Source organism: Cantharellus anzutake (genome assembly GCF_015039405.1).
Source record: "Cantharellus anzutake strain C23 chromosome Unknown EI90scaffold_54, whole genome shotgun sequence".
Classification (NCBI taxonomy): Eukaryota; Fungi; Basidiomycota; class Agaricomycetes; order Cantharellales; family Hydnaceae; genus Cantharellus; species Cantharellus anzutake.
In genome coordinates this window covers 535,764-559,395 of record NW_024067004.1, presented here as the reverse complement: position 1 = coordinate 559,395, position 23,632 = coordinate 535,764, and the positions used below count along the sequence as shown (strand labels likewise).

At 48.5% G+C, this 23,632-nt stretch overlaps 5 protein-coding genes across 5 annotated transcripts; all 5 read left to right on the top strand.

Annotated features, from left to right (window-relative positions):
* Window positions 1-3,635: 3,635 nt before the first annotated feature.
* Window positions 3,636-4,004, top strand: EI90DRAFT_2932701 (uncharacterized protein; the record flags this gene model as incomplete). Its single annotated transcript, XM_039055074.1, has 1 exon — window positions 3,636-4,004. A coding segment is annotated over one exon (369 nt), but the record flags the coding sequence as incomplete, so codon positions are not given.
* A 1,495-nt stretch (window positions 4,005-5,499) lies between these two features.
* Window positions 5,500-6,625, top strand: EI90DRAFT_2189690 (uncharacterized protein). Its single transcript, XM_039052674.1, has 4 exons — window positions 5,500-5,515; window positions 5,604-5,843; window positions 5,920-6,173; window positions 6,228-6,625. The coding sequence occupies exons 2-4, from the start codon at window positions 5,696-5,698 to the stop codon at window positions 6,465-6,467; spliced, it is 642 nt and encodes a 213-aa protein (XP_038912196.1). The 5' UTR covers window positions 5,500-5,515; window positions 5,604-5,695; the 3' UTR covers window positions 6,468-6,625.
* On the top strand, window positions 6,580-8,160 carry EI90DRAFT_2189645 (uncharacterized protein). Its single transcript, XM_039052673.1, has 2 exons — window positions 6,580-6,713; window positions 6,759-8,160. The coding sequence occupies exons 1-2, from the start codon at window positions 6,691-6,693 to the stop codon at window positions 7,915-7,917; spliced, it is 1,182 nt and encodes a 393-aa protein (XP_038912195.1). The 5' UTR covers window positions 6,580-6,690; the 3' UTR covers window positions 7,918-8,160.
* Window positions 8,161-8,586: 426 nt separating this feature from the next.
* Window positions 8,587-9,289, top strand: EI90DRAFT_3073740 (uncharacterized protein). Its single transcript, XM_039061462.1, is given in 4 exon segments — window positions 8,587-8,739; window positions 8,826-8,894; window positions 8,905-9,213; window positions 9,229-9,289. The coding sequence occupies 2 exon segments, from the start codon at window positions 8,607-8,609 to the stop codon at window positions 8,885-8,887; spliced, it is 195 nt and encodes a 64-aa protein (XP_038912194.1). The 5' UTR covers window positions 8,587-8,606; the 3' UTR covers window positions 8,888-8,894; window positions 8,905-9,213; window positions 9,229-9,289.
* Window positions 9,290-11,459: 2,170 nt separating this feature from the next.
* Window positions 11,460-12,428, top strand: EI90DRAFT_2189633 (uncharacterized protein). The gene is made up of 7 exons (XM_039052672.1): window positions 11,460-11,669; window positions 11,722-11,818; window positions 11,872-11,887; window positions 11,936-11,979; window positions 12,032-12,095; window positions 12,150-12,205; window positions 12,262-12,428. Exons 1-7 carry the CDS (start codon window positions 11,572-11,574, stop codon window positions 12,331-12,333), a joined length of 447 nt encoding a protein of 148 aa, XP_038912193.1. The 5' UTR covers window positions 11,460-11,571; the 3' UTR covers window positions 12,334-12,428.
* Window positions 12,429-23,632: the final 11,204 nt, after the last annotated feature.

Below are 23,632 nucleotides of genomic sequence, written 5' to 3'. Positions count from 1 at the left end.
GGCTTCGCCTACAAAATACTATTATAGCCTCCTGCAATGAGTGTGCCCCCGTTTGCATACATTCTTCGTATGTAGAACGTTTTTTTATTTCTTTAAAAATGCTTGCTTTCCCCTTGTGTATATATGGCTAGTACCCTGTCTGCGATCTAGTATCGCAAGGGAGGAGGATGTGAGGCCCCGGCCCATGTCTATATTCCGCCCACAACATCAGTTGATGTTGTGTTGTGTAATAATTATGTCGCGACGCTAATTTAGCGTCGCGGAAGCTTCTCTATTTATTTGTGCCGAGAATGTATAAGATTGTATATAAACCCTCGGGGTAGCTGTAAAAGGCAGATTAGCCTTTACTTCTACCCCGTCAATATACAGCCAAATCAAGCGTATACTTAGACGGATTACTGAGGCCTGAGGCGAACGGGGGAACGGAACATTACCGTCCCCAAACTAGTAAGACAACCTTTCAGTACAGTACACTGTTCCAGGTATGTGACAACAGCATTGCCTGTGCCATCTGGATTTCTGGTTGAAGCATAGGGTGCTGAGCCATTAGCTGTGATGCGTGCCTGACTGAATCTTTCCATAGACCCTGGATATCATGGACTTGGAGCATGGCTTTCCAAATGTTGAAGATGGCAATGGGGACATAGCAAGAGCCAAGCCTGACTGAAGTGGCATTTTTTTCTTGGCCTTCGGAGATCAATCTGTCCAATTCGGAGCATGGAGGACACTTCAGTGTGCAAAGATCCCATTCTGTGAGTTGTTCAATGGAAGATGGATGATCACTGATCAATAAATGATCAGAATTTTTGAACTGGAATTGAAGTGAGGGAAGTTTGATTGTGAGGAAGTTGGCCACGGTTATGGTTTGGGAAGGAAAACAGGATCCAATCAGGTGTGGTGGAATGCCCGCATATGGAATTGTTTCATTAGTGCAGGAAATTATCCGTCGAGCCAGTGAGAAACCGTCCATGCTGTACTGAGGAAAAGGGAGCACAACTAAAATTTGGGAAAGGAGCCCAAACGGAGTATAATACAATTTGAAATTTATTCGGATTTAAGACTAACTTCACCGTCGGAGACCGTCACTCTCACGCACATACTGCTATCACCGGATGTCTGTCACACATGTACCGCTATCACCGGTTGTCTGTCACATCCAGTGTTGGATTGACACTGGTCACAAATTGTCACATGGTCAGACACTGATGGGTCAAATTCGTATCAGATCACGTCAATTCCGCGTCAATTGCTGGTCAATCCCTGTGGGAACATGAAGCGAGCACGCATCGAGATGGCAACTGTCATGCCAGTGCCAACCCTCCCTCCCTCGAAAAGATTTGGTGTGGGTTATAGTTAAATGTGAAGCTCTCCGAGCACCATCTCAGCCATCTTATTAGTTTTGTGAAATTAAAGTGTCCATGCAACTTGAACCCTGATGGTGCTTAAGGCTTAGTTTAAAATTTTAAATGTGAATAATCCTTCCACTTCCTACATCACGCTTCACCAATGGGTCTAGCACCTAGCCCCCTCTGGGAGTTCTTTCACAAATTGTCTGAGTTTTACGGGAATAATAAGACACACTATGCTGCTATATGCAAAGGGTGTATCGAATCACACATCACAGCGCTTGAAAATGAAGACACGGAAAAATTGATGTCGGGCGCTATATCCGAGAGACGTGGTGAGGTGGAACTCAGGGCAGCTGGTATGTCTAAACACAGCTTAGCGTCTCCTAATGCCAAATTATTCTAGCAAGCAAACTCCCTCCCAAAATCCAAGGATCTACTGCGAGGCTTGCACAACACCTAACAGTATGCACACATGCTTCTGCTGAAGGCCGTGAGGCCGGAATGGCCTGGAAACGCGCACGAGAGAAGCAGCCTTCACCCCTCCCTTGGCTATCTATCAGCACTGAAAATCCGTCAACTATCCACACCTCTCCATCTCCATCTCTGACCCCTCTGCTACTTGTCCCTCCCACAGACAACATTCCAACTCGCCGGAGAAGCTTCTCACAAATTCCACCTCACCCCCTAGATCTAGATCAGGCTGTACTTGAACAACAATTGCTTCGCGCAATTGTGTCAGCTGGGTGGTCTTTTCTCTCAGTTGATGATCCAGAGGTCATCAAGCTGTTCTCTCTAGTGGGAATTAAACTCCCACCTCGGAAGCGCCTATCGGGAAAGGTCCTAGATGCTGAATACAATTCCCGTCAAGAAGCGTTAACTCAAATGATGGAAGGTGCATACGCAACTGGGCAATGTGATGGATGGAAAGACACATCTAGGAATCACATTGTTGCATTCATGATCTCATGTATGGGAATGGTGAGTTACAATAATTTCTAGTGTTTTTTGTAATGACTATGTAACGCAATTTAGTGTTAGAACCGGGCGGAAACAGACGACTCCGGAGTGGAATCAGAGACTTAGCGTGGAGGGACCTTGGCCTCAGCAACTCAAGCGGAGCGCTGTGCCATTGCTGTTTGTCCATTTGGTCCTTAATTTCACAGTAGGTGAGCAGGAAGTCTCTAGGGGGCATTTCAGGTCGATTTCGGACTAAACCAAAACGAGTATGTACAAGCGCCGATATATATAATGGAAGGGGCAAAAGCACAAGGAGAACAAAGGGTAACCGAATCGGAACGAAGACGTCCGAACAGGAACAAAGGGTAGAAGGAGCGGAGCGGTACCGAAGGTCATAAGGCAGGACCTGTGATACATCCGAAAGGAGGTAGGGAGGGCGAGGCCCAGAGGGGCAGGAGGATGAGGGGAAGTGGGGATGATGACTAACTGGCTAGAATAGGAAGAAGCAGTAGTCCAAATAGGGATGAGGGGAAAACGCGAGAAATACATTACAAGCGGCGAGAGTGCCGAAGGCGATCCGCGAAGCTCGGGGGTTGTGGAGCTTACGGAGGTTATGGAGGCAGGGTTGAAAGTCCGAGGGATATTGGCAATGGTGTTTACGTAGTATGAGGTCACCAATGCAATGGACTAAGACTGAGGTGGAGTCAAAGTCCGAGGTAGGGACTATGACGGAGGCTCGGAGCAAGGTATGAGCGGTGTCCGAGTGCGAAGTACGGGACAGCGGTGGAAGGTCGTAACTTGGCGGAAGGGTGGCGGAGGAGTAACAGAGGGAGGAGAGAGGGGAAAGGTAAGGGAGAAGGAGTGGCGGAAAGGAGAGTAGTCAGGTCCGAAGGTGAGTATCGGAGCGGATGGAGATAGGGTCAGAGAGGTAAGGAGGAGGTGTGTTGCCAGGACCGAAGGTGAGTATTGGAACGGCAGCGGTAGGTTATGACTCCGGAGGTGAAGAGGGTGGAGGTCCAGAAGTCGGGTCGGGGTCGGGTATGCACGGATATGACATTTAGGTACGCTTGACACATGTTCATAATACCTCAAGTGAACGGAAGACAGCAGAAAGGTTGCTGGCACTCATCAAGGAAGAGAAGGACTACATTGAGGATAGACCCAAACTAAAGCTCATTGGCTGGGTTTCAGATGCTTCAGGAGAATCAAGGGCCACACATGTTCGGTTGCAGGAGCAGTTCCCACACTTGATTGTAGCGGACTGCTATGCACACCAAGTACATTTTGTGGGGATTACTTTGCAGTTGATTCATTGACTTATTTCTTGCACAGATGCAGCTTGTGCTTGGGGATTACATTAAAAAAAATGGGCAGATGTCACTGAGGTTGGCCGAGGCAAACGACGTTATTAACTGGTTCAACAATCACTCAATTGCACTTCATTTACTATATGCGGAGCAATGCCGCACTGCAGATCGAGCAAGGGCTCTTATTAGACCTTGTATCACTCAGTGGACATCCCACATAATGGCCATTGGCCGGCTAATCCAACTGGAAATTCCATTTAAAACCATTGCAGTGAGGAGTAGAAAGGAACTTGAAATGGCTGCTGGAACACAGCGTGACACAATCACAAAAGCGCAGCAGATTCTTGCAATAATTCAGGATGAACACTTCTGGGATGACTTGAAACAGTGAGTTAGAGTACTTTATCTCTCTTCTGCTACGAAATAACTCCTTTTTAGGATCAAGGAGCACATTGAGCCACTTGCCGTTGCAGTCAATGTTTGTCAAGATTCCAACACTAGGGCCGATCAGGTAGCGCTTATTTTTGGTCGCCTCTGCAAGTACTACACCGATATTTCTGCTACGGCATTGGTCACTCCTGGCAACAACCCTTCACCAATCCAAGCTATTCTTGACAGTCTGGATTCCCGCTGGAAAAAAGTCGACCATGATGTTTTTATTGTAGCTGTCGCACTCAATCCATTTGTCAAGACTACACTCTTTACACCAATGGTCTCTATTGCACTCCTGGTCACCATGATAGAAAGGCTATACTGCCGCGTGTTTGAGACAGATGCACCTGAGGCATTGGGCCCACGCAATATTGCATATCTCACGGATCCGCATGATGCCTTTGGTTATACTGGTGGTGACTGGAGTCAGAATAACCTACGCAAGCGGATTCCGGTAAGAATCCCCATGTTTTATATGTGTAATTTCTCAGGTCTTTTCTCCTTAGGACTTCAATCCACTCAAAGCATGGCGATGTGCATGCATCACGGACCCAGTTGCAAAGCTTGCAACCCTCATTTTCTCTTTTGTTTGCAATTCTGCCAGTTGTGAGCGATTCTTTTCTATCACTGGTGACACCAAAGATCCTTCCCGAAACCGGCTGTCTGTTGAAAAAATGGTCAAAATCTCTGCTATCAAATTAGACCTCAATTGCGAGCACACAATTGAAGGGACACATCAGAAGCGCATACGACGTTCATTTGGCTATGCCCCATCAGCAAATGACTGCAACCCAACAGGGAGTCGCCTAGAGCCTGAGCTTGGGCACCCATCTTCAATTCCCGATGATGCCAATCATTCATACTTGTCATTCCGGGCCAACCTGCTGGACAATCTCAACGAGGACTCAGATGCTGGCCATCTCCCAGTATCCCATAACACACATGACTCTCGGCATGTAAGCACTTCCTAGATCCCACTCTATCATTGATATTTAACTCCATTCTAATTAGCGGACGAGTTTACAAGGTAAAATGATACACGACATTTTTAACATGACCCTAGATGGGCCATGGAATCATTACTGGTTCCAGGGTGTACAGAATATGGCCCAAGAGCTGGAGATGCAGGATCTAGTTGCGAGAGATATGAATCTAGACCTGGACTCAAGTTTGAGCCAGGTCGCGGGATGGGGCCAATGAGTTCGGCCAATTCCGATACATTATAACTATATAGTCTTTCATCACATGTTTAGATACTCTCAAATGTATTGGATTTGACCAATATATCTAGTCCCTGTGACAATTGACCGCGATCAGATACAGTGTCTGTCACTTGACCATTTGACCAGGTGATCTGATAGCGTCAAGTCCAACCCTGGTCACGTCTCATCAGGAGCAGCCGGTTTACTCTCCCAGCGTGACGCTCCAACCCCACCCGGTAGTTGGTCGTGTATGTACAGTACTAGTCAGGTGGGTGGCAGGCTTCCAACCAGTCGTAGTATTCGTGGTAAGCACCTGTTTATCTTGAGCCCCTCATCCGCCTGACGGGTTGCATCAGGTCTTCAAGAAGCATTTGAAGAACCCTACCAAGGAGCAACACACAAGCTGCTTATCGAGATATTGAACGAGCATTGGCAGTCAAGTGCCGAGATGGCACGATCTCTGAGACCATATAATTTGTCGCTATCAGTAATCCAGTCTTCGGGTATGGGAAAATCCAGGATGGTCGCCGAAGCCTCTCTCTCCGTATTTACGATTCCAATCAATATTCGTGAGGAGCTTGGCCATGGTCTCGAAAGTGCGCAATATATCATCGCGAATCCCATATTTGCGCTCATCGATGTTAATTTTACCGCCAACCTATCCTCCTCCAGACACAGAGTTTCGCCGTTATTTTCAAGGACATCATGCAAAAAGCGATCTTCGGCTGCAGGCAGAGTATGCAATTACATTGAGTGTGCTATTCACAAAGGCCGCCGCACTTCTCGAGAAACCCAGGTTCAAATATAAAACAGGAGCAGAGCTAGCATATGAATGGGCTGAATATCTCGACGAAGGACGGACCGATACCGAAGTTGGTATGAATAGGAAGGTGTTCCTGGATTCTGTGGTGGATGGGGCACGTAAGGTGATGTCTAGAGGCATTAATAGTTGCTGCCTCATGCTAAATTTCCTTGGGAAGCTCAAATTGATGGAGCTACGACCAGATGAAAGAGAAAACTGGTGGTGCTCAACACCGGAATGCAGAAGTCGTGTGACACGTTTGTTAAGGCCATGGCTAGTAATGATGGGGGAGCAGAAGTCAAATGCATCATTTACTTTGATGAAGCTCACCAGCTTACCGAATTCGTCCCACGGGAAGAGGACATGGCCCGGAGTCGCTCGCCCTATCATAATCTTGGCACATTGCTGTCTGAGCTGACAGAATTCCCTGTTTTTTTTTCATTTTTTTATCTACGAGTTCTCATCTCCAGAAATTCACGCCCTCGCCCGCTAGCCATCCATCAGTTCGCATTTCTCAGGGCTTCCGCCTTTTCCCTCCTTTCACCGAGCTGCCATTCGACATATTTGCCAAAAAGGTATTTCAATCTTTGAAGGGCAAGAACAAAAAATGCAGCCTTGAAAACGTGGGCCGAACGGATGTAATGGTAGGGTTCGGACGTAGCCTGTAAGTGACTGCTACATTTGCGGCAAAATACTAAATTCGCAATAGATGGTATGTCCACCACAAAAACTGGTTGGAGCGGGGAGGATTATCTGTTATACCGTTCGCCGGAGACAAACTGATGGCGCAAGGGAACAAAGCGAAAGTATTCCATTCTCGCATTGCTGCTCTGGGGGTTCGCATCGGGATAACCTTCGACATTACAACTCAAGCCTCGAGGATTACGGAATCAGAACTTGTTGAGTCTCACATGCGTGTTGTTTATGCCATCCCCGAGCATCGCGAGTTCATGCATACCGGATCGCCCTCTGAACCTATACTGGCTGAGGCAGCGGCAAGGTGTCTGAACGACCCTTTGGATGGCCGTGGAATAGAAATGCAAGGTCCAGAAATCCTAGCTCAGGCTTGTGAGAAGGGACTTCTTGCGAAGGGAGAGCGCGGGGAACTCTGCAGTCGACTTCTTGTGACCATTGCTCACGATATCGCCCTCAAACAAAGCCACTCTGTGCCAAAGAAACATTCACCTGACCCATATTTCCATCGACCTGTCCCTGTCGTTGACTTTCTTAAGGCTCTATTTGCGAAGCCATTCGATGCTATGGTGTTGGAAGCTCAGTCGGTGACGGCCAAGGCGGACATCCCTGATTTGCAAACAGCATTTTCAAATGCTTATGTCTTTTTTTCCCATTTCGCTCTGGCCAAAAACTCTGAAATGCTGTCTGCTCCAAACCCGGCAGTAGCTCTGCTGGGTGGCATGGCCCTCCAAGCCAAAGATAATCAGAAGTCGATTGATGCTGTTATTCCTATTCATATGCGTCACGCAGCCGAGCCCATCTCACCGAAATCGACGTCAGGCATCAACTTGCGATTCAAGAACCGCGAGGAGGCTGAATATTGTCGCGTTTCTCGCGGGATCACCGTTCCGAGTAAATCAATCATTTTCGAGCTCGGAGACAGGGAGATGGGAGGGGAGGGGGTTGTGACCATTACTCACGAGACACATCACGAACTCGCGGCTCTGAAAACAAAGTGCACCCAGAAGACCACCACTATGAAATTGTCGCTTATGGCTGCACTTCGAAGACTTTCGCAGCGGTTTCACCAGCTGTTAAGCCACATTACCAGTCTATTCTCGCAGTTCCTACTATTGTTGAGGACTTTCCTCGGGCGACAAAGGGCAAAAGTTTGGAAGCCTTTGAGAACCTGAAACCGTTTTTGATGGCCTCCGAGAATTCGCGGGATGGTCAGAGCAGTTGGAACGTGATTGATTGGCTTGTACATGGCCTTCATGTCCCAGGAATACAGATCCCATATGATTCTTGTTGGGTATTGGTTTTGTTTATCTTGTCAGAACGACTCCGAGTCTGGGTCAGCAAATGAAGGGAGACGTCTGAGGTAATATTGTAACCAAAAATGGCCGCCATCCTTATGTGAAAACAATTCCTCTTGACAGTACAACCAGACTCGTACCCAGTCTGAGGAGCTCCATGGACGCGCAAAAATAATAGCTCTTTTACGCAATGCTTGTGCGCAATGGGCGACCTGGAACTGCGGGGCAGCGTGGCGAGTCAGTATGACTGGTATTCTGTCGGATTGGATGGAAATGACTGATGAGTGTTTTTTTGGCCGCTTTTCCAGTGTTTAACCGGAAAATGATGAGGACTCCGGACAAGGTTTTCGAGTGGGGACGCTGGTATGTTCACACCCATCTCTTGGATCGTGAAGGATGCCCAGGGGACCTGATCTTACGTCATAGTGACTACTTGTCTGTCTCAGTTGAGATTGCGTTTCTTTGCCCCCGCTTTGGGAAATGGCTTACTCTGTCGCTAATAATTGATATCTAGCGATTCTGGACCTTGTTCCACAGCTCAGACCTTTCAGGCTGCCATATCACCTATGAATAGCACGTCTACTCTTCTTTCGCTATGGGAGAGATTGTGGAACGAGCTGAACATTTGGCTAAGTGGGTGGTGGACTGATTGGAGTGTTCATATTCCATCGGTTGAACGGTTGGTAGGTCATTGTACCAGTAAGTGTACAAGTTTTCTTTTTGACTGCATCTCACTGAACACAGATGCGATGCTGATGAATTATTTGTCTTTTTTCGTCCCGCAGTTTCCTATTGGGGCCAGCTGGATCGCGTGGCGATTAACAAGAGCAACTGGGTCATCAACTAATTGTTGGTTCGATCAGTGCCCTCACCATCGGAAAAGTGTTGTGCACGCGAGATTGATCATTCTTCAACCCCTCAGCTCGACGCGCATTTTTGTCCGCCACTCCCCCAATCCCTTTCCTGGGATGCCTGCACTGAAACCTTGCTCCTGTCCTTCGGCGCCCGTGCTGTTGCTAACTAATATACCTCACAGCACCGTTGTACCGCGGAAGCGATGCATGTGCACATAGGGGGAAACAGTTGCAAACACCTACATGTCAGTGTGCAGATCCTCGTAGTGATGTCGTGATTTGGTTCGGTCTTGGAACAGCTCGACTAGCGTCATACTACTAAACTTAACTTCTGTAATTACGCTACAAGGTGCCTACAATGCTTGAAAATGTTTCGACCAAAAACTACGAAACAAGCATAAACAGAACTGTGCTTACGCCTTTTACCACAATTCAGTAGACTGGCAATTCAGTAACGTCGGTCTGCGAGTGACTCTGTGTGGAGAGTGGTGTCCTCGCCTTCCAATAAAGGGAGTGCCTGTTCCGCGATCGAACGATTGCCCTGTTGTCCTTCCAATGGACAGAACAATCCCGGGTTGCCCACACCAAGTTCAGACACATATCCGTGGACGCTCGTGATCCCTCCTGGCAGTCCAAGTGACGGTGAGCACGATAAATCTTTTCCTCCATCTACTCCTATCCAAGTTTCAGTGGCATAGCTGTTGTGGAGAAAGCGCTAGTAAGACCCCCACCACCGCTGACTTGAGAAAGTTGACAAGGTTCGTGTACATCCACGCTTCCGACATAAAGCACCCATCCGGAAGCCAAGGCGTTGCGGTCGTGGAGAGCAATTTCATGGGCCTACCTTCATTGTTATTTCCATTTTTTCGAAAGTTGCATTGATTCTCTCACAACAGAACTCAGGTGGAAACAAGGCTGTGACATGAACAATCTAGCTAGGTTTTGATGTCCACCCGCACCGACACCGAGTTCTCCCGCAATAAACGATGCCGCCTTCCCAATTCAGGACTACGCATCCATCTTCCGTTTTCGCCCTGTTTCTTTGGTCCTCGTCTTGCGCTGCTCAGGTCATACTAATCGCCATTAGTACGTGGTTTCTTTGCCAGGTGGCACAGTTCAATGGTAAGGCCCAACCCTACTTCGATTCCGCTCCCTTGGACTGTGTTTGTCAACGACTCGTACATAAGCCCCGAATTCTCGTCCACGTTGCGATCAATGTAACTTCGGGACCATACGGCAGTCGGTCCATTATCTGCGGCTCTTCGGGTACACTCGAAGACTGCTCATGATGGCGGGTTTGCGTGCTAACAGCTTGGGTATTTCTGTTACTCCCTGGAATGCACTTGATTAGGATCGTTCGACTGCCCTACAATAGTCAACCTTGGCTCAAGCAGGATGGATCTATTCTACGAGCGGCGTACCCTAGGCGCGTTCTTCAACCTTCCTGGTCACCACCCAATTCTTAACCAAATTGCCGTGATTGCGTCGGTCTCCAAAAAAGAATTGATCGCCTTATATACCCTTCCAACTGACTAGTTCGCGCAAGCTGCAGCACTCACGTTCTTCGGAGACGATCGCGTGCACAAACGGTGGTACACAGGATCGCTTATTACGATGCATGCAATGTCTTAGCACTCCAATCTGTCTCCTGTCACTATCGCGTATCTACAGCTCAAATATTAGTTGCAATGTCTTGTCAACAAGTGGACTGATTAGACTTTTCCTAAGTTTCTGCATGTCAACTGTGGACCTAAAAACTATGAATACATTCTCGCATTACGTACCCCTACTTGTTCGCAGTCCTTGCTAAGGGTCTCCAGAAACTCACGATGTGCATGGAAGTATTCATCTCTATTCCCCGCCCATCAATACACGGACACATTCTTGGGCTTCTTAGAAATTAATCCGCTATCTGAATGGGAACCCAAGTAACAATCGGACCTTCCAAATGAAGAGCGTGAGATGTTTTTCTACACGCCACTGCCCAAGAACCCGGTGCAAGTTGGCCTCCAAATACAGGCCAGGTCGATATTCCAACTTTGAAATCCTCTTTGACGATGGTATGGCTTCGACTGGTGAAGTCGACCCCGACAACCTTTCTGGTTTCCATCAAATCCTACATGCGTTTTCACACAATTACTGAACGAGCCACTGAGCTTTGCATCACTAGCCATTCATCAAAAAAATCCATTGAAGAGGGTCTATCACTGCCCCCTTAACCCGTGTGCGGCGATTGTATGACCGCTCAATCTTGTCTTTTTCGTATTTTCAAATTTCGCCGACGAAAATGCCTCCTTGACGCCCTGCAGATCGATTTTCCCACCCACTTTAATGAGGAATAAGACGAGGCAACTGTTCCAGACCCAGGAAACGTGCTGGGCCGCTGCAGTGGCGACTGTAGGAGAGCGAGCACTTCTGGATGCAGGGCTCCCGCCAAACTCCGCATGGGTCATACTACTTCGCTGTGTTCAATCGATTCCACACATACGGATAGCTTGAGAGTGGTGTCTGACTGCGAGCCGTACACTTCAACCTACTGGCCACAGCGGGCCTTCTCAGACAGTTGACTTTCCATCATTTTTGTCATGGCTATGTGGGACGTTCCGGCATAAAATAATTGATTATAACGAACATTCTATTGAATTAGGATTTAGCGTTATCATGCCACTCAGAGTATATGAATCAAAACTTATGGCTACTGAGTACTTTGCCACTCCCCCTCGCCACCCATGCCCCCCTTGTGGTCTCGTTCTTCGCCACAAGCGAGCAAGCAACGTGCGCCGGTATTACGTCGCATTATCGACGCAACACAAAATGCTATATCAAGGAGTTCCTTTAATCGACAATCCATGGATGTGCCCCTCCCATTCTATGACCAACCTGAGGCCGTCACTTGGCTTAAAAAGGGATCCGTAAAGGAAAAGGTGGGGTTTGCATCATTCCGCGCTTCAGCCCTCGCTCACGAAGCTCACTTCAGACTTCAAGACGCGGTGGTAAGTTGAACTTTTGAAGGCACCGTAATTGTTAACGTTGGCGCGTAGACACCGTCAAGTTGACGTACCGCATCGTAGTAGATGGCGAAGAGGCGAGCAAATCCTCATTTAAATCCGTCCCTCCCTACTTACTTTGATGACTAGGCCGTGAACAGCTCCATGAGTTTACGGGTGGGACAACCCGGTCCTATCAGAGAGCTCACCTGGGGTAGACACATTTCTTAGTTCTGGACCCAGCTACTCCCTCTAACGCTATTCGCAGCTCTCGAAAATATCCCACCGGGAAGCAGGTTGTGCTTAGAACTCACAGACTCCAACGTGCGTCATCCTCTATCAGCTTGTCCCGACTTCTTTCACCGACTCCATCATGACAGACCCGGAAACTGCTACCTTACCCTCTCGAATCCCACGTAACACTCGACGTTGAGGTTATTTCCATCAATTGAGGGGAAATCTTGTTCGAGGGTTGGAACACCACTTTCACATTCTCGAAACTTCCATCCTTCTGTACTCCATGCTCTCACCCTTACTTCGTTGAGTGAAATGCACGGTCTCTGGGATCAAATATTGGTTGTTGCTTATCTAGGCATAGGCGAAACGGGCTAACGATCATAGGGAGAAACGGGACGGTGTGTTATGTATCCATATGGGAAGATGATATTTTCTGTCAGCAACCAGAGCCTCCTGTGCCATCGGCACAAAGACCTTAACGGAATTAGCTTGGATGAGGAACACAAGCGTTCAAAGCTGAACGTGCTCTCTCATGGCGGTGGCGGAACTGAAGTATGCTTTCCAGTGATAGTTGCGTCAAAATAAGTGCCTTGTCGAAACAGGAACTCCCTGTGCGAAATTGTCTGATCAGTCGATATACAAATGCAAACTAGAACTACCCACCATTTGTGACCATTTTTCGTGACTTCCGAGGCGAGTGCCAACATCAATGTCCTGGATTTCTCAAGAAGGTGGACTTCGAGTGAGCCGTGGAATATTGCCGTATTCCTGCCTCATAAGACGCAGCGCGCGAGGCGTTTATAAAAATCATTGACTTTGACACGGGAAAAACCATCAGATCCATTTGCCGGACTGTACACTTGTTTTATGGGCCTATTTCAAGAGAGTCTGCACTCCCAATGACAATCCCGGCCTATTTTGCATGCCGTCCACAGAATGGAGCTTGTAACCCCAATCCACTGGTCCAGCGCATGATTTCAACCCAGTTAGCCACAGTATTGTACGGAACCAAGTTGATCCGGCGGGAGGGCATTTCCACTCCCGGCTTGAAAACTCCGGAGAGCGGTGCGGAGAATACTTTTGCGACGAAATGAAGCAGATTCCAATATACTCATTATTGGATTTTAAAGTGCTGGTGAAGCCAAGCTCTCCAAATGGGTCAAGGGGAGAGCGCGGCACTAATTTGACACAACAATTCAATTCAAAAGAGTCCTAACCCATCTGCTAATTTTTTTGGGAGAACCTCCATAGCTTACGCGGCAGGATTGCCTGAAGGTTTGTGGGGGAAGGGCTGGACCTCCGTAAGGGTTGTGAACGTTCGTAATCGGATGCCTAAGATTCGGGGAAATGCATTTTTGCACGTGCAGCTTCAGCGCATCCCCTGACGGAATACCCACTATGCAATCCAGCCGATCCACAGGGAAACTGGCCTCACTTTCCAAGATTCCGCTCCAGGTGCTGAGGACTAGTTCTTGGGAATGGACTTCTTCCGGTACTTCGTTTTGTTTGTGACGCCGCAGTTTTTCGTTCACTGCCGTGCGGATTTTTCCGAGAGCTTCCCTTAGGGGGCTAGTGGCAGTGGTGATATCGCTCATCGTCCTGCGGCACCTTAGTTTCCAGCACATTCGGTTCTGTAGAATCTGGTGGCGCCGTGTCGTACGGATCCGATTATTTGGGTTAGGGGCACTGTCTTCCAATTGAGAAACGGATCCGCTGTCAGAGGCTGACAAAGCGTGGTAATATTAAATATTGAATCGGCTAACCCCGCTCGCACTTCGAACCCGGGTGTATGCGGATCCTTTTGGAAGATGGATATCAACCTCACGTCACTTCGAAGCGTTAGATTAACCGAAGAATTCCCGATCGCCCTAAACCTACCCTAAAGTGCGGGGTCGCTTCGTTTAAGCATGGCATATCGTGCTAGCTATATTCCAACATTTTCACTATCGGCTTTCGCCGATGATACTTCTCCAGCACGAAATCAATGGGGTTGACAATCGAATGGATTTTTTATGAGTCCTCCTTCTGCACCTGATCGTACTATTACCACGATCCCCTCACGGAAATCAAGGGTCAAGACTGAACTACCACTAGCATTATCGATCAAGACCTCATCGCCGGCCGGAGTCAAGGCTATATTGGACCGAACAGTTATGTGCACTAGCGTCGACGCGACCGACCTCCTCACGATCAATAGAGCTACCACGGCTTGGGGAGCGCAACGCTTGGGGCGCCTTCAGTACCGCCACCACGACGTTTCCAATTTAATAATAACGATAGTAGTAGCCATAGACAACAGAACAGGTGCTAGTACAGTCGCGCCGAATACCTGGCCAGGAATGCAGACCATAAGTACGCCAGACCTGTGGTGCCACTAGTTTGTGGTGGTGAGGTTGTGCTCCTACCAGCTTGCTTTGTTAGCTGGTCAGCCCTGCAACACGAATATACGCCCGAGCACCTCGAAGTGAATCATAAACCCGCAGCTCATCGTCACTGCCCGCGTACAACGCCAATGCTAGAGCTTTCACGGTCATTCGTGCTGGTAACAAGCAGCCAAACGCATAACATGTACATATACAACCATGCTAGGTATCGATCGCGAGCATGCGGAAAAGGCACAAGTAATAGCCTATACCCGCTATCAATAACTACTCCCTCGGTTGGCAAACACAAGCCAGCCAAACGCAGGCGAATGTTGTCCCTGAACGTGCACGCGTTGCATCAGGTAGTAGACTATGGCGGTGAAGTGGAAAGGCGGTGTGAAGAAGAGTGGGATCGAATCGGAGTCAGCACGAGTCGAGAAACGTTCCGCGCGTTCAGATACATGGTGAAGCCCACATAAGCACGGGAACAACACTATGAGGGTCGAGAGTATTGTTGGAGTCGACCTAGCCACCCAGTTAGCATAGATAAATGACGTGAACCGGTGATGAGCGCTCTAGTTTGTTTTTTTTTTGTATAATCCCCGACATGTTGCGCGATTGACTATCCGGGTCGTAATGCCGCAGGGGGGTGGCGGCACGTATGTACATATATGGGACTAAGTTGGGATTGGAACTGTAACTGCCAATAGCCGGCGCTCGAACGAGGCTGGGGAGAGCGGCGGGACCGCCAGTGGAGCTGAGCGTGTAGATAGCCTAGGTCCCCAGCTGCAGATAAGTGCGAGTGCCGCGTCGACGAAAACACAGGAACGGGTTCCAGTGTGTGCAGGATTCCAGATGTTCTACGTGTCGAGAGCACCAGTCGGTTGCGTATTTCAATAATGGAATTGACTTTGCCTCACTGTTGACAAGGTTGAAATCAAAGGCGGAACGTAAGATAAGCTGTTATGAAAAAGACCATTGCTTCATAGACGACTAGGTTTGTGCGTGAAACATCGTGCGCTGGGCGCTCCGACCGAAGGGGGGGAATATAGAAGTATATATTGAATTCATATTGAACTGCGTAACCGATAAGGGCACTTTGTCCTTGACATCAATTCTGGGACACCCAACCTCGGATTTGAAACGATATTGCTTGCATTTAAACTCAGTGAATGGAAAAGCACAAGAGCAGAGGCCGTCGAGGATAGTCGCGGCGTCTTCCGGCTGAGAGACTCGAACCACCCAGTAGTGCAGTGCTGTACTGCTGCTTACTAACCACAAAAGCTAGCTTCTCTCACCCACACGCATGCGAATAGCGGCAAGCTTTTGTCCATCGCATGTGAGTTTCCCCAGGCCCTTAGGGGTAACAATTCTCGTCTACCAATAGCACTGCACTGATTGGTCCAAGCCGATCTCTGAACGAGGATTGTGTCTCCAGCGCGTGAGCTTCTAAGGTTTGCCTTTCCTACGGTAGTTGATCAGCGAATCAACACACTGCTTGCTGCGGTCAATTAGATGACGGCGAAGAGACCACCAACCACATTCAACATGTCATACACCCACCAGGAAACCATTAGGGATTGGATTGGATTAGCCAAGCCACACGATATTCCCGGTTCTTATGTAGTCAGCCAGCAGCTTGTACACGATCAGGGACCCCAGAAAGGGCGAGATTGGGCCATCGACTCCGTCAGCACGCAGTTGATTGCGCCCATCAAGGATGGGCTAGCGATTAACTGGTGTATTTCACGAGCCTTCCTCCCGATGACATAATTATATGATTATATACATTCCGAACTGAATCGGGCTTCTACAGTAAGCAATCCGATTGTCGCGCAAGGGTCCTGCTCAATTAGGGTGTGCCTGATACACTGTGGAACTTGGCGTGTGGCTAGTTGCGTCAGGGCAACAGCACTCTCGGGGTATGTGGTATAATAATGGAGTTATCGGAGGCGGAAATTACCATGTAACCCTGATCGTATCGCAATCTAGTACTTCGAGCCGAAACACGTATGCATATATCGTAAACCGTTCATCTGGCTTAGAACTAGAGTCGCACGAACTAGATACAACATGTCCTTCCCAGAGCGCAAGTCACAGCATGTAATATGACGCCGCTTCACGTTTTAAGCAACTAGTTTGCAAACACATTTTATGAGAAAGGGCCCGATCCCTATGCCAGCTTGGTCTAGAAAACAAACCCAATGAGCTTCTGGCCTGACCCTGGTGATCATGTTACAGGTATCGAGCATGGCCATCGATCGAACCGGTCAGCCGAGGTAGATGAGCGCGGTCTCGAACTTAACTGCACTGGGTTATAGTAGTCCTGCAATTGTATGCATAACATCACAGCATTTGGTCCACAGTTGGAACTTGTACCATTCCAACGAAACTCAAGTCTAGTAGTGGAGTTGCATCCGTCACACACACTACACACGGTGTAAAGTACTGCTAGGGAGACAGACTTGGGTCCCATGTCTTGTGCACGCCCACCTGATGACATGAATCCGAATGTTCAAACACTACAACGCCGTTTTGTGCTTGTGTGTGACAGTTGTCAAGTGGACCAGACGATGTGTCTAGGGGACAAAGCAGATTAGACCCTGCAACGTCCCAGCCAATAAAGCAATGAGTATGGCAGCTCTTCAGGTGGGGGAGAGGACTAGCGTCCGAAGTCGCCGGATAAGGTGCATTCCCCATATAGCAAACGAGCGAAAGTGGGAAATGAGTACGTGAGCATCCACAGTGGATAATAAGTGGGCCAAGGCGGGCTACTGGGTAACGGAGGGGTCCAGTTTCAAACGAATGTGATCACAATCGGGTATTCCCGGTCCCAGTCATGGGATAATCACCAGATCCAGAGGGAAAAGCACATCCCTGTGACAGATGAGAGTTGGAACGAAGCCTCACCGAGATGATAGTGGCCCGCTATAAGGACGATCGCCAGCAATATAACGGGGCGCCACCCACGTATCCCACGTAAGTCGCGAGAATGGGTTATTTCTACCGCTCTATGGATGAACACAGTTAGAATTGATCAAACATTCAGGTAAAAACCTATGTAATAAAAATAAAAATAAAAATGAGGAACAAACATTGCTCCTTAAGATCAGAAAAGACGGATCAACACCTCCCAATCGATTGATTCCATCGTCCTGAAGCCAACCAAGCAGGGGGGCTTTGTTGATCGTCACCGGTAAAATTATGATCCTTCTCTCTTCGACGACCTCCCACAGGAAGGGAGACGCAAGAAAATCACATGGCCCCGGCATCTCTTCATTATGGATTAAATAACAAGAGGTGTAAGGCGGAATGGATGGGATGGAATATGTGGAAAAATGAAAACGAGGGAAAAGATTTATCGCTCTGAAGTTCCAACTCACCGAAGAAAAGGGGACAAATTAACTGTGTGGGGGCATCCTCGAACTAGGCTTGAATAGGCATTTAGGAATGAGTCTTCTCATGAAGATGGGAAGTTGAACGCATTCCAAGGGGTAAAAGCCCGTGGACGTACAGCACGACAGTTCTTCCACGCAGCGGATATTGGCACTGGCGAAAGTGAAAAAAGACGAACTCACGGGCCATGATTGAATCCCCAAGCGTGCCCTCCGCGCCTGTGAACATTCAGGACGCTACATTCAACGAGGGTCTTCGCACGGACGCCAATCAACACTACCAGTGAACTATCCCTTGTCTTATTTAACTCTTAGCCAGGTTTCGAATTGATTCGAGACGCACGGAGCGTCGAGTGAAATATGCATGGAGGATCGAGGTAGGTCCAAATTGTAATGAATGGGATCACCACACCTGGCACGCTTGTGTGTCATTCATGCCTTCCGGATGCCTCGGAAAAACAAAACACACTGGGACCATGGAACGGGCCGCCAATTGCGAGAGTGCGCAACCAAAAGGGGAGAAGAAATTCAAACTCGGAGATCTTCGGCCTTCGGTAGATCCAAGGCCAACAAGCAGTTACTTGGTATCCATGTATGGGGGTTTTTTCCTGGAAAAGAACATCGAAATAGTTACAGAAATCAGTATTAACTCACCACAAGGGCCTGTATGCGGCATACAGAAAGGATGGGGAAATTCTGCACCTCTTAACGGCAGCCATGCAACAAGACGGGCCCCTTTTTGAAAAGTTACACAACCAATCTCCCCCTCCTTTCGACAAGCTCGGTCGTCCGACCGGCCCGAGCACCTTCCAAGTTTTAGCTAGTTCCCATTGCATAGACCGGATTGTCCACTCCGTGCTCGGACCCCTCCGATGTACCGGCCCAAATGATCATCTCAACCCAAAAGGAGGCAAGCTGGGTCACGGGGCAAACGCACATTATGGCACGCTTGTTGTTGCACATTCAATGAAGGTTCAGGTATCCATTGAAGGGATTATACTTGGCAGGAACGGGTTATGTAAGGGCAGGGAGAAGGAAAGACTAGATAGAGTTGGGGGGACTATTGTGAGTACTGTGTTTGCGCAATCATATGACAGCATGGAACGGCTGGATATGCCCGGATAAAGTATATCCTCGGACATAAGGTTCCAATCCTGACGCCTATGAATGTCACGCTAAGGAGATGGGCTCACTTTTTCAGGTATCTTGGATGATTCGTTGAAGCTGAGCCGCGGATTAACGGCCGAGCAAAAGGAACGGGAAGGTAGACGATGATGAGCGAGAGGGACGTGTCACGAGAACGCAAAATGACTGTGCCAGCGGGGTTGGCTGGCTTACGACAGAAGTCATATGTTGAGCAAAGGGATGTCCACGCCTTGTTAAGGAATACGTACCGAGGTGTCACGGTGTCACTTCAATGAGTCCAAAGCAGAGTCCGATTCCTACCCCTTCGAGAGATCAGCAAGCTAAAAAGAAACACACAGGATTACAATACCTGTAGCAGCACTTGCGCTTTCGGCTCAGATCGATCCATCGTAGCCTCTCAATCAAGGCTAATCCGGGAAAAGGTCCTCGGCCAGACAAATGACGCTGAGCCCGTTCATGAAATTTCTCGATTACTCCGTAAAGAGATACGGAACCAGCCCCAGAACCGAATGTATAAACCATCCACAGGGCGAACAATCCGACAGGGTTCCTTTTTTCTCCGCGACTTGACCCTTGAATGAAGTACTGCTCACGAGGGTCGGAAATTACCCAGAGCAGAGGTGGATACGCCCCTCATTTGGCGCACCGTCATGATGAAGGAAAAAAGTTATCGACGCAGAGTCGGCGTAGTAAGCTGCTGATCGCTATCACAATCGACCCATGACCGATGTCACGTTAGTCAGTGGGGGGGGGACGGGTCCCTACTGTTGCTAAGGAGTGCAGACCTTTTGAGCTCTCTGTTGTAGGTCCCCTGTGAGTATAAGCATATAACAGCATAGCACCATTCAGGGAAGAGGGTTGCTCCAGTCAAGTGCTCCACACAGTTGCGCAAATCCGATCCAGTGGACGAGGTCCACTTTAGTAGAGGCTGGGATCCTGCCTAGGGATAGGACATAACGCACGTGTGGGAAAAGGGTACCCCCACACACCAACTCCCTAACCTTCCGTCATGGTTGATCACATTAATATTCCGTGTCCGAAGTCGTTTACACCTCACAAAGTCCTGCGTTCGGGCGCAATCAAGTAATACTCCGTGGGAAAGAATGACGGCAACTTGCGGTCCGCGCGTGCACGGACACATGTCTGAAAGGCGAATCCCGCCCCAAGGCTTTCCGCTGCACTTGCCATGTTAGTGTTTGACCAACCTCCCGTGGCCCCATCTTTATCATGGATGAATGCGCATGCATGTGCGAAAAGATATGGATATGCTTTTTTTTTTTTTTTTACACACACGCAACGACTTGCCAATTACGTGCTGCAACCGCGTCAACCTTCCGTCTATTTTGCGCTATCAAGTCCAGCTGACCACCACACCCTCCTTTGCATGCAATTGAACGTTTGGCCTTATTTAAAATTAAAATATATCCAACCGATTCGTAGGGATTCCGCGATGAGCTGGAAGCGAGGAAGGGTGCATCGTCCATAGTTTCAACCGATCAATGCATCGATCTACATTACAGCGCGGGGGGTAGGGCTAGACCTAGAGCCGGACTCCCCAGAGAAGAGAGGTGCCCGGGTCAACGAACGATCGGTTAGTGACCGACAATTCTTGGGGCCCCGCAGGCAAATCTGCATGCAACTGGGTATAATAACTGCTTTTTTTTTTGATGGACGCTATCCTTGGATCGTACGTGTACTGGTTGGCCCGCTGTGATCTATTTTTTTCCTCCGTGGAAGGGGGGCTATGCATGTCTGGCTTGAATGTAAACAATCGTCAAGGTCAATTTCACTCGATGGCGCTCATTCACGTATGCAGCGGTCACTACCGCTGCACCATCGATCTAAACCATCTATGTCTTCTCGTGAATGGTCTGGGTCAAAGCCTGGAGTCCGACGCGCGCCTTTTTTTTTCTCCTTCCGAATGCTTGGACAATGTGATCACTGGATCGACGACGAATTATTTTCAAAGCTTCCTCCAGTTGTTTCCTAGCTATATCGAGCCATCGCCTAGGTTAACCCCCCCTTAGTCATCGATTCTCTCTCTGCTGGGAACAATCCGAACGAATGAGCGCTTCTTTTTCATTCGAAATTCAATGATGCGGCCAACGCCAGGAGCGCTCCTCAGCTCGGACATGTACGTACGTGCTAGCTCAATAATTACTTTGACTTCCCCCCCTTATCCGACCAAGTATACCTTTCGGAAAATGCGACACATTGGCCCATCTGACATGATGGAATGGCACACACTCACGCGCATCAATATTCAGGTACATACTGCAGGTCTAGTCGCTGAACACACATCTGAGGCTGGCGAAATGCTCTCAACCAGGAACGGAATCGTGGCTGCACTCTCATTTTTCGCGCGATCGATTTTCTACAACGGTGTTGGTGCGAAACTTCTGGACTGTAGGCAAGGGATGTCCAACGTAGGATAGAGAATGTTTATTCTGGCAATATATATATATATTCAATTAACCCGAACCCTCACCGATATCGACAACCATGAAATTGTTCGTCCCATTACAGTGGTCATGCTACAAATTGCACACTGTATTTCATACTTAGCATTCGCCTCATTTCATACAACATGAAATAGCTACGCGCTGTTCTTCCAAGGCGATGATGAAGGGATGGCCGCTGAAGCAGTTTTCAAATTTTCCAGGATATGGACACCTCCACTTACAACGATTAACCGCTTTCCATAATGAGAAATGTGCTGAACCGAAAAAGATGACCCCCTGGGGAATCACCCGGCCCGCCATCGGTCGGTAACCCAGCTACCGACCCTCAACATCAACTGCATTACTTACATAGCTCAACCGGACATGCGCGCAGCCACCCCGCAGTCCTTCCCTCCCATACAAACAGGACCTGAGCCGCACAACATAAACAGAACGGGTTCGATTAAGTATTACTTACTTACTGAATCCCAAAATAGGCAAACTGTCAAATAATCGTTCTTGTCTTCGACTTCAACATCACACAGTTGAACCAAACCCCAACCTGTATGACAGAAGGAATGATAAGTAAGTCGTCCCTTTCTTCTTAATCCATTGGGGAATGGAATCAAAAGAATCACCTTGTGTATCCTAACCACGAAGGAAGGAACCATCTCAAAGGATCGAAAGCTACGTCGAACCCCTTCTCTTTTTCTTTTCAACGTTTCAAGTCGTCGTCTGATGCAACAGCACATGCAGATCATACATGACCTTGATCAAGCACCTATGTATTGATTCACCCATCTGGGCCTATGTATGACCGCTCGGGTTCTCCGTGAACACCCTGATTTTTTTCATCAGGGACCTTCTCCCCTCTCCTTCCTTGCACCGAACACTTCTCCCATCTCAACTCCTATCAGATACCAGATGTCACCAATATTCCTGGATATGTAAAGCAGGGCCATTGAAGGGTTCATGTATTATATTGGCTAAATATATTGTACCAGGACGCTGGGAGGGGCGCGAAGGTGATTGACGGCCATGTACATAATTAGAATGCTACTTGGGGTTCCCGGACCCCTGGTCCCGAACGTATCTAAAATAGAAGTTTCGAATCAGGGGCGCGCGGGCTCACTTTTAAACCTGGCGCAAATTCAACAGAGGCATGAGACTACCTCTGAATCAGGATTTACGCCAGAAGGGCCGTTATGTATGTGTGCTGTTCGTTGTCAGAGCGAACTTGATTTGGTGGGCTGCTTGCCGGAGATTGTGCGCAGTGAGCTTGCCGCTTATGTATGTATCGCGCCCGGACGGCTACACGTGTCATGTGTGGGCGCTCGGGTGATCCCTGACACCGTTTATGGTTGTACGGGGATAACAGTCCAGTGGTCCGGCGTCGAAATTGTATTTATACGTGTTTGTGCCGACAATATTATCTCAGCCATTACCGTACTGCTCTATTTTTTTTCTGCATTAGTACTCTGATGCTCGGCAAAAAGAAAAAGAAAAGCGATCTTAAGCTTATAGAGGCTTGGTCAACATACTATCTATGCTTCAGCTAGGCTAGGGATCGCGCTGTCACTATCGAGTATTTGGCGCCGCGTCAACGCTGCACTGTGCGGGCGCGCGCAGTCCATCCATCTATCCATTAATTTTGATCCATCAGATTCGTACGGAGCGGGCTGCTGTGCTGCATGAATGGAGTGCGAATTGTTCCGTCCTTTCGGCACATACATGCAGTTCAAGTTGCATGCATGATTATATTGATTATACCAGGTCGCAAGTCCAGCCCCCCTTCCCAGTCGCAGTTAAGTACCGCATCATGCATACGTCGCCGATGGGGGAGGGGGCTCAGTCGTCCATTGCCACAACGTCACATCTATACGTCGTTTTAATTTTAAGGCCAGCCAGCCCGATGTGCATGGTTTAGTCCCCCTCTGTCAGTTCGCTGTTAATAATTGTGTGCTATATTACTTAAATAATTCGTTTCGGGGCTTGTGTACAAGTCTACTGTAGCGCCTAATGCAGCTGTCTAGGCGACTTTGCGATAAATTGAAATGGGGGGTCTGGATCGATGGGGATGGGCCCATCCACCATCACACCCACACTCACTCCGCTCCGCTCGCGGCGCCCATTCTTTTGTGCAATGGGTCGACCTGGCTATCGGTTCAC